A 13301-nucleotide genomic window follows, 5' to 3' on the forward strand; every position below is an offset into this window, starting at 1 on the left:
GATTTTTCTTCTCAATTCACATTTTTCTTTTTATTCTTGCTGCACTGATTTTGTTTGTGCAAAAGCTCTTCAATTTCATATAACTAAAAATGGAATTATCCATTTCATCATCTGCAATCTTCTCTAATACTTGATTGCTTAAGAATTTTCATCTTAGCCATAACTGTGGTATGTGATTTAATTCTCTAATTTTTTAAAATTGTGAGAGCCTTTATATTTGGGTAGTATATACATTTTTGAGCTTTTAATAGGTATAATTAGGAGATATGCTCCCTTTCCTCCCAATTTGCTGGAATGGGACACCTCCCAAGGATCTAGGCTGCATGCTCAGGCTCCATGAGGCTGGACATATGCTCTAGCTTACATTTTGGGATGCTGAAATTACCTCTTTTTGGGTGCCATGATTGATATGGGGGAAAGCTTGTGTTAAAGATGACTGATAACTGAGCCAGTTAAAATCACCCACTTAGGCTATAAAAGGGGAGGATAAAGGCTTTGTCTCTCCCTTTGTCTTCTTTAATTCTGAAGACATTGTTTGAGACTCTCCCTTGGATTTCTCTTTCCCACCTCCAGTGACCACTGGTGTCTGCAAGCATGTGGCAATAAGAATACATGTGCATGCTTTGTCAAGTCTGGGATTGAATTTTAAGTCCCTGACTGTATTTTCTTTTTGTTCGTCGGATGAGTACAGGTCACTGAGAAATAGATGTTTTTAGGCTTGGCTATTACCTCATGAGCGTGATGAGTCAGTGCTGAAGCCTAGCAAGAGATGCTTCCTGCAACTACACTGTTTTTCAGAAGAGAAGGTGTACTTCCACCAGGGGGATGATACGGCTGGAAAGACTAAGAGAGTCCAAGTTATCCCCTGGCTTGCCTAGAGTGTTGGACTTGTGAGCTGCAGAGACAGTGCTGGTCAGAGACAAAAGTGAAATATCACTTCAGTAGCTCCAAATACCTTTATCTTTCAGAGAGTGTAATAAGCGATCAACTATTATTTCATGTTTTAGATATTTGTTAATGTGTGTTTATGAGTTTTAGACATTTCTTCAGTGGTAAAAGAAATATAGCAGCTATGTGGCTCAATGGATAGAAAACTGGGCCTGAAGTCAGAAAGATCTGAATTCAAATATAGCCTCAGACACTTACTAGCTGTGTGATCCTAGGCAAGTCATTTTCTTAACCTCTGTTTGCCTTAATCCACTGGAGAAAACACTCCAGTATCTTTGCCAAGAAAATTCTATATGGAATCATGAAGAGTCAGACATGACTGAACAATAAGAAGAAATATACAGCTATCTTCTATCTATGTTGTACGTTGAGTACCTTTTCTAGAAGAGAGCTTTGTTAATCTTTTTAGGGGAGACCCCAGGGACAAGGCATGTTTAAGGGCTTTTCCCCAGAACTCTAGTGTTGGGAGATAAAGAGCCAGAAGTATGAGAAAAGACTGACTCCTCTCTTTGGGATCAGTCCTTCTCCAGGATTGATACCAGTCTGTGTAAATCCTTAGTAGGCAAACTTCCTTTTGGGAATGGGTCCCCCCAGGATCACAGGTGACAAGCATGGTATAAGATGTGATCTAAAACAAATTTCTGCCAAAATGTTTTCCAATTTCTCTAGTAATTTTTGTAAAATAGGGAGTTCATCCCACGTAGCTTATGCTCTTGGGCTTATTGAACACTACTTTTTGTTTGTTTGTTTTTTAGTGTTTTTGAGTGAATATTTTTTTGATTTTCAGAATTTCTATATTGATTTTTAATTGGGATTTACTTTTTAGATCAATGAAGTGGGGAAGAACCCAGGACCAAACAAGGGATAGAGAAGATCACAAGAAGTAAAAGTGGACAATTTTGATTACATAAATTTAAAAAGGTTTGGATAAATAAAATCAGTGCAACTTAGATTAGAAAGGAAACAGTTAATTGGGAAAAAAAATCTTTGTAGCAAATTTCTCTGATGTAGGTCTCATGTCCGAGATATATGAGGAACTGATGCAAATTAGAGCCATGCTCAAAGGATCTTAAAAGCAATTTCAAAGGAAGATATCCAAGCTACCTGTAGCTATATGGAAAGGTGGTGCTATCTCACACTCATCAGATTGGGAAAATTGACAAAAAAGGAGAATAATGAATGTTGGAGAGGGTATGGGGAAACTGGCACATTAATGTACTGTTTGTAAAACTGTGAGTTGACCCACCTTTCTGGAAAGCAATTTGGAACTACGCCCTAATAGGTCTATACCCCAAAGGGAGAAGATAAGGACCCATACAGACAAAAATATTTATAGCAACTCTTTCTGTAGTGACAAAGAACTGGAAACTACAGGGATGCCCATCAAAGTACAAAGTATGGTATATGAATGTAATGGAATATTATTGTGCTGTAAGAAACGATGATGGGGATGGTTTTAGAGAAACTTGGGAATAATTTTATGAAATGATGTAGAGTGAAGTGATCAGAACCATGAGGGAAATTTATACAATAACAACAATGTGAAAAGGAGTAACATTGGAAGACATAGAATATCTAATCAACGCAATGATCAACTGTGATTCCAGAGGATGAATGATAAAGTATAATACCTACCTCCTGACATAAAGATGAGAGATTTATTATGTAGAATAAGACATAAATTTTTTTGGACATGGACAACGTGGGATTTTGTTTTGTTTGATTTTGCATATTTGTTACATGGGTTTTGTTTTTCTTTTTTCAGTGGAGGGTGAGTGGAGGGAAATAAATGCTGTTAATGGAAAAAATAAATTTTAATTCACAAAATAAAAGAGGTTTAAAAAAAAGCATTTGCTAAACATTTACTATGCACCATGCATGGCATTAAATGCAAAGGACACATAGAAAAATTGAGCCTCTACTGTCAAACCACTCATACATTTACTGGGGAAAACAACACAGAAAACAAAGTTCAGCTACTAGGGAATGGAAAGTGCTGGAAGTCCTAAGAATGCAGCAATGGGGTAGATGGATGATAAGACCTTAGATCAAATCATTCGATCAAATAACAGTATTATGGGTTTGCAGGACCTAGTGGCAGGGTAGATGGTAAAGCCTAAAGGAACTTAAGATGTAGTGGCAGGGCAGATGTTCCTCTATCTCACCAAAAGGAATAAAGTTGGTGACTCCCATTTCATCTAAGCTGTGGGAATAGTCAAACAACTTAGATGGTTTTTGAATGGCTGTGACTGTTGAAGCGGGAAGGCAAAGACTCAAGGAACTCCCAGTGATAGCAGGTCTTTCAGCTACTGAACTGACCTCTATGGGTTATGGAATGACCTGGGGCAAGGCAGAGGGGGAAAGCAATGGAAGAAGGGACCTTTGGTAGTAGTAGATCTTATCCCCAAGTTGTTCTGATGTGTTCAATATGGGAGAAGTTTCCGCTTCTAAATATTCACTAACCATTTCTTTAATAATACATTCTAGAATTTTTTCCAGAAACTATCATCAAGCTCATTAGCTGAAAATCTATACATTCCATTGTCTTTCTTGAAAATCAGGACATTTTCCTATCTTCGGTATTGCAGCCCCTGTCTTGTTCTCCTGGTGCTTCAGAGACTGCTAACTAATAGCTACAATAGCATCTCAGCAGTCACATCCACCAGTTCTTTCAGTATCATAGAATGTAATCTGTCTGGACCAGGTGACTTGAACATGTCTAGAGCAGACAATTCTCTTACTACTGCCTTGTAAACATGGGATTTCAGCTCCCTGTTAGCTATTTTTCTTCCACCCTTTCCAGTTCAAAGGTTATTCTCCTTGGTCAAAAGAAAAAAGAAGCAAAGTTAAGAGTTGAGCGGTTTTACCTTCTCTTCATTCTGCAGCTTGGTGGATGGCTGATGTTCTAGTATCACTAGGCTTAACCAGGATTGTGCCTTCATGAACTATAGGTAATATATGCAACACTTCTCTAAAAAAATTAGAACTATATGCAACTATATACAGTTGATAAAGCACACACACACACACACACATACACACACACACACACACACACACACACCCCTTAAGGCACTCTATAAGTATTAGTTATTCTAGATGTACATGCATATATACATACAATCAGAGGAGCACAGATTTAGATTTAGAAGAAACCTATAAGGTTATTTAGTCTAATACTCTCATCTTATACAAATGGTTACTGAGTCCCAAAGAGGTTAAGGGACTTGCCCAAGATCCCACAGGTAGGTAAATGGCAGAACCGGGATTAGAATCCAGTTTCTCTGACTCCAAATTCTCTGACTACAAACTCTCTGGCACTACAAAGGCTTTAAGTATAGGCCTGACAATAAGTGGCACGTCTGCTATCTGAGGATCAACCTAGAATTCTAGGTTGGCCACTAGTTGGTGGATTTTTCAGTTATAGAAATTTATGAAACACTGAAGTTATTGGTAGATAAAGTAACCTTACTAATGTATATATACTGTATATATAAGCATCTATCTGTATATTTAAAGGAATATAGCTTATACTTTCACTCACCTTGAAGAAAAATGTCATTTATCATTTTTTCTTGCTCCTTTAAGAAAAATCTCGTTTGGTCAAAGCCAAGACAGGCAAATTTCCAGTCTGATGTAGGAAGATTATCATGGCAAGCAAGTTTTTTCAATAAAGGAGTAGCTATCGCTTCTAAGACACTGTATGCCTGGCACTGGCTATCTGGCAAAAAACAAAAGTGGAAAAGTCAGGGGTTGGTACTTGTTAGATAGGTGCTACTCTCTTGTTGATCAACTAAAAAACTATATTACTTTTCAAAAAACTCATCATGATACCATCAATATTCTTGTCCTTGAAATCTTAATTTTCTCTAGGCAAGGGACCATGAAAGCCCTCAAGGGACCGTGAGAGACTTCTTTTATGAGACCTTAATTTTCTCTAGGCGAGGGACCATGAGAGACTTCTTTTATGAGAAGTATATTTTCTACAATAATTCAGGATTATGAAGAAAAAAACCCCGAATCTAAATTAGTTATAGATAGGTTTACAACAGAATAATTATCATATTCTTAGAATGCATTTACTAATTATCTAATTCCACATAGCACTGTACAAAGATTATTATATAGTCTTATTATCTGCCCTCTCCTATATATTTAAAATCTAAGATAGGTACTGTGACATGGATAACAGAATAATAATCTTAATCTGATACTGTGAACCAATAGTAAGTTATTTTAACCAAACACAAATCAAGGGTAAACGATAAGACAGAACAGCCATGAAATTTCATTTCCAAAATTAGCAGAGGCAACTAATGGTTTTATTTTCTAGGACAAATGTAGGAATGTGTTTAAATGATAGGAGAGAGATGAGTTGGTGGGATGGCATTCCAGGCATAAAGAACAACTGAAGAGAAAGCTTGAAGGTGCTAACAGTGAATAGATGAAAGGGACTTTGACTAGGCAGAGCTGAACCAAATGAAGGAAAGTGGTAGACATGATAAATAAAGGTAGTCTTGGCCATCCTAGTGAAGTACTTTAAGGTTAAATAAACTTTAAAATTTATAACACACCAGTTGCTTGAACTTCAGTGACATTATTCATCTCCTTTTCTTGATTTTTCTCAGGGGACAGCTCTCTACAAACAGTAGAATTCTCTTCTTCAAGAGTCAGAGTATACTCTTTGCTTTGCATTCTGGATTCTAAAACACAGTAAATTTGTATGTTGTTCAGGAAAAACTCATGTCATACATAAATCACTTAAATAAGCAATACTTTTTATCAAAAGATTATAACCCTTCCAAGATCATTAAAATTCATGAATATTAAATTCAACTCAATGAGTATTTCTCAAGCAGTAATGAAGTAAAACTCGGATGTTTCATTATGGAGAAGGGGTGGCTAGTTCTCAAGAGCTAGGCCAGCAAAGCTCAAGTTCTGATAGGTTCCACCATGCTGGAAATACTTCTAGCAACAGCCTCTGTGATTGTGAAAAATCGTGTTTGCTTTCTGGAGTCCAGTCTAGTTAAGTATGGAGAGGCTTATCACTAGCAGGCTGGACAATTAGTTGGACAATCACTAGCAGCTAGACAATAAGACTTCTTTGCTTATGGAGAAGGGGAGGGAATAAACATTTATATAGCACCTATTATGTGCCAATCAATGTGCTAAGCACTTTACAAATACTCTCATTTGATCCTCACAAAAACCCTCAGAGGTAGATGTTATTATTATCCTCATCTTATAGTTGAGGAAACTGAGACAGAGGTTAAGTGACTTGCCCAGGGTCACATAGCTAGTAAATATCTAAGTTCACATTTGAACTTAGATCGTCCTGACTCCAGGCCCAGTACTCTAAACACTATACCCTTCATGGCAACTCATGAAACAAAGGAAAAGATAAAATAGTTTTCAGCCTAAGTAACCCTATTTGCTTCTGTGGTAATGGTAAAAAAAAAAAAAAAAAGACAGGAAAAAGGGGCAGAAGGTGCTAAGACAATATAAATTACTATGTAAATGCTAACTGCTCTAAATGTGAACTCTTTGTCCAATGAATGGATATATTACTAGAGGAAGTGAATCATACCGATACTGACTTTCTCATTATAAATTAAACTAAAGGACAAAATGACGTTATAGCTAAACAGAAAGATTGCTCATGGGTTTTCCTTGGAGAAGCAAATAAAGCACTTGATTTTATCATGCACCCAAAGGCAACAAGAACCCTCATTTCATGGGATAATTATACATACTGCCTTGTTACTTTCATGATAAATACTTGCAAAAATACTATCATGAAGATAATTTCAGTTTATGTACCAATATCTATTGTAGAAGGTCAGGAAAATCTGTGAATATCATAAGATGTTCCAAATTAAATCAACATACAAACTTTGGCATACGATAGCAGCAAGGTGAATAAAGTTGGATCTGAAATTAGAAGACTGAGGTAACATAGAATGAAGGGTGATGGATTATGTTATGACTTCTAGCTCTAGTTTTGGAAATAACTAGCTATGGGATATTAAGCAAGTAATCTCTGTGAGCCTCAGTTTCTTCATCTTTAAAATGGGAGATTGAACTGAAAGATTTCTAAGATTCGTTATATTTCTATAATAGGGGAGGAGCTGGGTTCAAATCTTGTCCCTTACGCAAGTCATTTAAGTTCTCCTGGGCATCTATTTGCTCAGGTGTCAAGGAAGAGAGTTGGACTAAATGGACTCTACTGTCTCTTTTAGATCTATAATCCATATTTTACCTACAGTGTTTGTAGCTATGCTAGATACAATGAGGGAGAATTCAAAAGAAATATGACACACTGTATTACTATAATATGGTGCTGATATTTAGGTGATATAAAACTAATTTTTGGCATGAAAACATTTTTGGCTAAAAGTGTTATACTTAATAGTATTTGTCATTTAAAAAATATATTAATAATGAAATATTTAAAATAGAACTATGTAACTTATCCTATAATGAATATTTCAGTTTTACATATGTATATTCTCAAAAATAAATTTCACCAAGTTTATTTTTGGGTGTATAATTAGCATTCTTGGGGCAGCTAGGTGGTGCAGTCGATAGAGCACTGACCCTGGAGTCAGAAGGACCTGAGTCCAAATTTGGCCTCAGATACATAACACTTATTAGCTGTGAGACTCTGGGCAAGTCACTTAACCCCAACTGCCTCACCAAGAAAAAAAATTAGCATTCTCCATAAAAGTCATCATCCCAGTGACGACATTTAATAGGAAAATTGGTTAGATCTAAAATAACTGTTTTATCTATGCTATAGGTGCAATTCCTCTTACAGTCACTAGATGGTAATGTAATCTCTCAATAGTGATGTTGTATTTAACAAATTTAGAAAGATACTTTCATCTTTAGAAGTTTTGATTTATACAGCTTTTATATATGCATACATACCTACATACCCTTCTGTTTGCCATTTAAAACCCCCCCATAACCTGGCCCCAACCTACTTTCCCACCTATGCATACTGTGGTCTAGCCAAAGTGACTTTGCTATTCCTCACACAAAATAATCCATCTCTTACCTCCATGTGTTTGCACAGGCTGTCCCTGATGCCTAAAATTCAGTACTTCTTAATCTTTATCTCTGAGAATCCTTAGTTTTTTCAAGACTTTGCTTAAGTACCACTTTCTACACTGAGGCATTCCTGACTGTCCCAGGTGCCATTAGCACCAAATCATCTTGTATCTATCAATATATGGACAAGCTGTATTCCCTGGCTGAAATGTAAACTCCTTGAGGACAGGGACTGTTTTCACTTTTGTCTTTATCTTTAACTGCTTACTACAATGCCTGGCACCAAGCAGATGTTTAATAAATGTTTGCTGATTGATTGCCAGTAATAAAGCAAAAGTATAACATAGTAAAAAAAGGCCCTCAGTTTATTATGTCAATAATGAGCTTAAAGTGATAACCTCAGCACTTTCTATTTTTTTTAATTTTTAATTTATTTTATTTTTGCCAGGCAATGGGGTTAAGTGACTTGCTCAGGGTCACAAAGCCAGCAAGTGCCATGTGTCTGAGGCCAAATTCAAACTCAGGTTCTCCTGACTCTAGGGCCGGTGCTCCATCCACTGCGCTACCTCGCTGCCCCCCCCCCCCCCCCCCCCCCCCCCCCCCCCCCAGCACTTTCTATAAACTGTTAGTGTTGAGATATATTATTGTCACTATATTCCAACAAACACTTTGTTAACTTTGATGCTGACATTTCTGTATTCATTTGTACTATTCTAAATCCAGGATTAGCAACCCCCAATATCTCTGCCAAGAAGTAATGATCTGTCAATCTTTGGGTGATACTCACTTTTTTCACTTACACATGCTCCCTGGGTGTTCAATAAATATATTCTGAATTGAATAAATCCATACTGTTAGAGTTGCAACATAACATAAAACTATGATTATTAATTTCCTCTAGAATACATCTTATTTGCTAGTACTGACCAAATGTTAGGTGACACAATCCAACACCTATTAACTATCTATTATATTTAAGGCATTGTGAGCCAAAGCAAGGAGGCAGGAATGCCGACACATTGTGTCCAAGGTATAGTTAGTAATTCTTTGGCCTGTAATGTTGTTTAATAGCTAATAATAGCTAGCTTTATTTTATTTCTAAAAATACATAACTTTAAAGTTTGCAAAGTACTTTGTGTTTTATATATATATATATATCTATATATACCTATGTATCTTTATCTATCTATCTAATCTATCTGTCTGTCTGTCTATTCCCATCTATGTGCTTCCTATTAACAACCAGGTAGTAGATACAATTAGCTCTTTTTTTCTATCATAATTTATTTATTTTTAGTTTTTAACATTCACTTCCATAAGATTTTGAGTTCCAAATTTTCTCCCCATCTCCCCCCTCCCCCCACCCCAAGACGGTATACATTCTGAATACCCCTTCCCCTAATCTGCCCTCACTTCTATCTCCACCCCCTTCCCTTCTCTTATCCCCTTCCTCTTCTATTTTCCTGTAGGGCAGGATAGATTTCTATACCCCATTGCCTTTATATCTTATTTCCTAGGTGCATGTGAAAACAATTTTTAACATTTGTTTTTAAAACTTTGGGTTCCAAATTTTCTCCCTCCTTCTCCACTCACCCTCATTGAGAAGGCAAGCAACTCGATACAAGTTATACATGTGTAGTCATGCAAAAAACTTCCATAGTAGTCATGTTGTAGAAAACTAACTATATTTCCCTTCATCCTATCCTGCCCTCCCCCATTTATTCTATTCTCTCTTTTGACCCTGTCCTTCCTTAGAAGTGTTTGCTTCTGAATACCCCTTCCCCCAGTCTGCCCTCCTCTCTATCATCCCCCTGCTCTCTTGTCCCCTTCCCCCCTATTTTCCTGTAGGGTAAGATAGATTTCCATTCCCAGTTGAGATTGTATGTTATTCTCTCCTTAAGCCAAATCTGATGAGCATAAGATTCATTCATTCCCTCTCACCTTCCCCTGTTTCCCCTCCACTGCAGAGGCCTTTTCTTGTCTGTTTTATGTGAGATAATTTACCCCATTTTACCTCTCCCTTTCTCCTTCTCCCAGCATAATCCTCTGTCACCCCTTAATTTTATTCTCCAGATAGTACTCCTTCATCTTCAACTCACCCTGTGCCCTCTATCTATATATACATAATTTTTTTTCCCTCCAACTACCCTAAAACTGAGAAAGGTCTCATGAGTTACACATGTCATCTTTCCATGTAGGAATGGAAACAGTTCAACCTTAATAAGTCCCTTATGATTTCTCTTTCCTGTTTACCTCTTCATGCTTCTCTTGAGTCTTCTATTTGAAAGTCAAATTTTCTATTCAGCTCTGATCTTTTCATCAAGAATGCTTGAAAGTCCTCTATTTCACTGAATGTCCATTTCCCCCCCTGAAGAATTATACTCCGTTTTGCTGGGTAGGTGATTCTTGGTTGTAATCCTATCTCCTTTGCCCTCTGGAATATTATATTCCATGCCCTGTGGTCCCTTAATGTAGAAGCAGCTAAATCGTGTGTTATCCTGATTGTGTTTCCACAATACTTGAATTGTTTCTTTCTGGCTGCTTGTAATATTTTCTCTTTGACCTGGGAATTCTGTAATTTGGCTACAATATTCCTAGGAGTTTTTCTTTGGAGATCTCTTTCAGGAGGAGATTGGTGGATTCTTTCAATTTCTATTTTGCCCTCTAGTTCTGGAATATCAGGGCAGTTTTCCTGGATAATTTCTTGAAAGATGATGTCTAGGCTCTTTTTTTGATCATGGCTTTCAGATAGTCCAATAATTTTTAAATTCTCTTTCCTGGATCTATTTTCCAGGTCAGTTGTTTTTCCAATGAGATATTTCACATTGTCTTCTATTTTTTCATTCTTTTAGTTTTGTTTTACAATGTCTTGATTTCTCATAAAGTCACTAGCTTCCATTTGCTCCATTCTCATTTTTAAGGAAGTATTTTCTTTAAGTGAGCTTTTGGACTTCCTTTTCCCTCTGGCCAATTCTGCTTTGTAAGGCATTCTTCTCTTCATTGACTTTTTGGATCTCTTTTGCCATTTGGGTTAGGCTATTTTTTTAAGGTGTTACTTTCTTCAGTATTTTTTGGGTCTCCTTTAGCAAGCTGTTGACTTGTTTTTCATGATTTTCTTGTATCAGTCTCATTTCTCTTCCCAGTTTTTCCTCTACTTCTCCTACTTGCTTCTCAAAATCCTTTTTGAGCTCTTCCATGGCCTGGGACTGATTCACATTTTTTCTTGGAGGCTTTGGATGTGGGAGCTTTGACTTTGTTGTCTTCTTCTGGTTGTATGTTTTGATCTTCTTTGTCACCAAAGAAAGACTCTATGTTCTGACTTTTTTTCCGCACAGTTTGCTCATGTTCCCAGACAATTACTTAAGTTTTAAACTCTTTGTTAAGGTAGGAGTCTGCTTCCAGTGTAGAGAATGTAGTCCCAGGCTTCGGGGGTTTTGTGCAGCTGTTTTCAGAGATACTTCTAGGGACCTGTAAATTTTCATTTCTTCCACGGTGATACGATCAAAGGTGAGGTGTTTACTCCTTTCCTGGCTTGTACTCTGGTCTATGAGTGACCACAAGCACTCCTTTCTGCCTTGGAACTCCTCAACCCAGGACCACCACCCAGAACTGTGACCCAGATCTAAGCACGGGCAAAGCAAGAGAATCCTGCCTCATCACCAGCAAAGAGATACCTGCAATCCCCCTCTGATCAGCCACTCAATTCCCCCTCAGTCTGTGAGCCAGAAGTTCCAGAAGCAGCGACTGGCCCGGCACTGTACTGGGAGTGGGGCTAGGACCGAGCTTCTCTCTCACCGAGGTCACAGACTTTTCCTAATGACCTTCTGACTTGTCTTTGTAGTTCATGGGTTGAGAAGTCTGGAAACTACTACAGCTGCCTGTAATTCAGTTCTCTGAGGGCTGCTCCAGGTTAGCTGAGGCCTGGTCTTTGCCTGCACGCCCACACTGAACTGCGTTCCTCTCCTAGCCCAGCATGACAGACCTTTCCAATCAACCATCCAGATTGTCTTGGGTTGGAAATTTGTTTCACTTTGTCTTTTTGTGAATTCTGCTGCTCTAGAATTTGTTTAGAGCCATTTTTTACAGGTATTTGGAAGGGTTTGGGGGAAAGCTCAAGCAAGTCACTGCTTTCACTTGGCCATCTTGGCTCCACCCCTTACAATTAGCTCTTAGCAAAGACATTTTTACTAAGATAGAATAGTCAGAACAGTTGCTACAAAACATCCCATAGTCTATTGCCTAAAAAATGAAGTTCAAACCTTCTATCTATCCTGGCAACCTTATCTCTTACTATTCTTCTTCACATAGAGTTGTTGTGATGATCAAATTATACACACACACACACACACGCACGTATATATGCATGTGTGTACATATATAAGCACACATATATATTTACATACAAATGTGCATAGTATGAAAAATGTTATATACAAGTTTTTCTTTACACATGTATATACCATCAGTTATACCTTCAAATATGTAAATATATATTAGAATAATATCACAAAGTTGTTCCTTTCCACTCTACAATCTGACTGTATTATATGATTTCCTCCCATTTTATGATACTATGAATTCTCTCATCAGGTTCTTGAAAATATCATTTTGAAATGAGGAAAAATGACAGTGTTGGGCTTTAAAAGACTCCCTTACCTTCTTTTTGGCTATCATCCATAATAACTTGAGGTTCTGACAGGATGGTCATATGTTTGTTTCTCAGAATGATAAAGTTGCTCAAAGAATCCAAATTATCCTCATATTTTCTACCAGGTTCAAAAGGTACATTATGACTTACTGATGTAGTGTATGGTTCAATAGTTAATGCTTTGTAGTCTAGTGATTCATAAGTATCTTTCTTTTCTCCCTCTTTGACTATGATAGAAACTAGTTCTTCTGGTTTACTCTTTGTCTTTTCTTCTCTTGTTGGTTTTTCAACAGATATATACATATCTGGAAAACAGGTATGTGGTACACTTTTAGAAGGACTCTTTTGAACAAGTGAGAAGTTATTGTTTGTAGGTTTCTCTGTAGGAGCCATACAAGGAGGAGAGGTTTTGAGTTTAACAACAGTATTACTTTTTTCTTCAAGCCGCCCTGAAAATAAAAATAAAAATAAAAATAAATGCCCAATTATATACTTAACATGCCTTCTATAACTAAATATCCTGATGAGCATAATTTACTTGGTAATCTAACCAGTATAGTTTGACAATAATGTATGTCAACTTTATCTACTTTCAGCTTTGAACATTTAAAATGTGTTCCTTCTGTAAGGTTTTCTACAAAGATAATGAAAT

The 13301-nt window shown here is 37.1% G+C and overlaps 1 protein-coding gene across 1 annotated transcript in view; it reads right to left on the reverse strand.

Moving 5' to 3' along the window:
* Window positions 1-13301, reverse strand: part of SHOC1 (shortage in chiasmata 1) — a 116671-nt gene that overhangs the window by 66394 nt on the left and 36976 nt on the right. The window contains exons 8-10 of the mRNA XM_027839174.1: window positions 12658-12954; window positions 5523-5651; window positions 4493-4669 (exon numbers count right to left, since the gene is read on the reverse strand). Of these exons, the coding sequence (XP_027694975.1) occupies window positions 4493-4669; window positions 5523-5651; window positions 12658-12954 (603 nt within the window). The remainder of the gene's footprint in view (window positions 1-4492; window positions 4670-5522; window positions 5652-12657; window positions 12955-13301) is intronic.

Source organism: Vombatus ursinus, unplaced genomic scaffold (assembly GCF_900497805.2).
Source record: "Vombatus ursinus unplaced genomic scaffold, bare-nosed wombat genome assembly UNPS02014832.1, whole genome shotgun sequence".
In the NCBI taxonomy this organism is placed as follows: Eukaryota; Metazoa; Chordata; class Mammalia; order Diprotodontia; family Vombatidae; genus Vombatus; species Vombatus ursinus.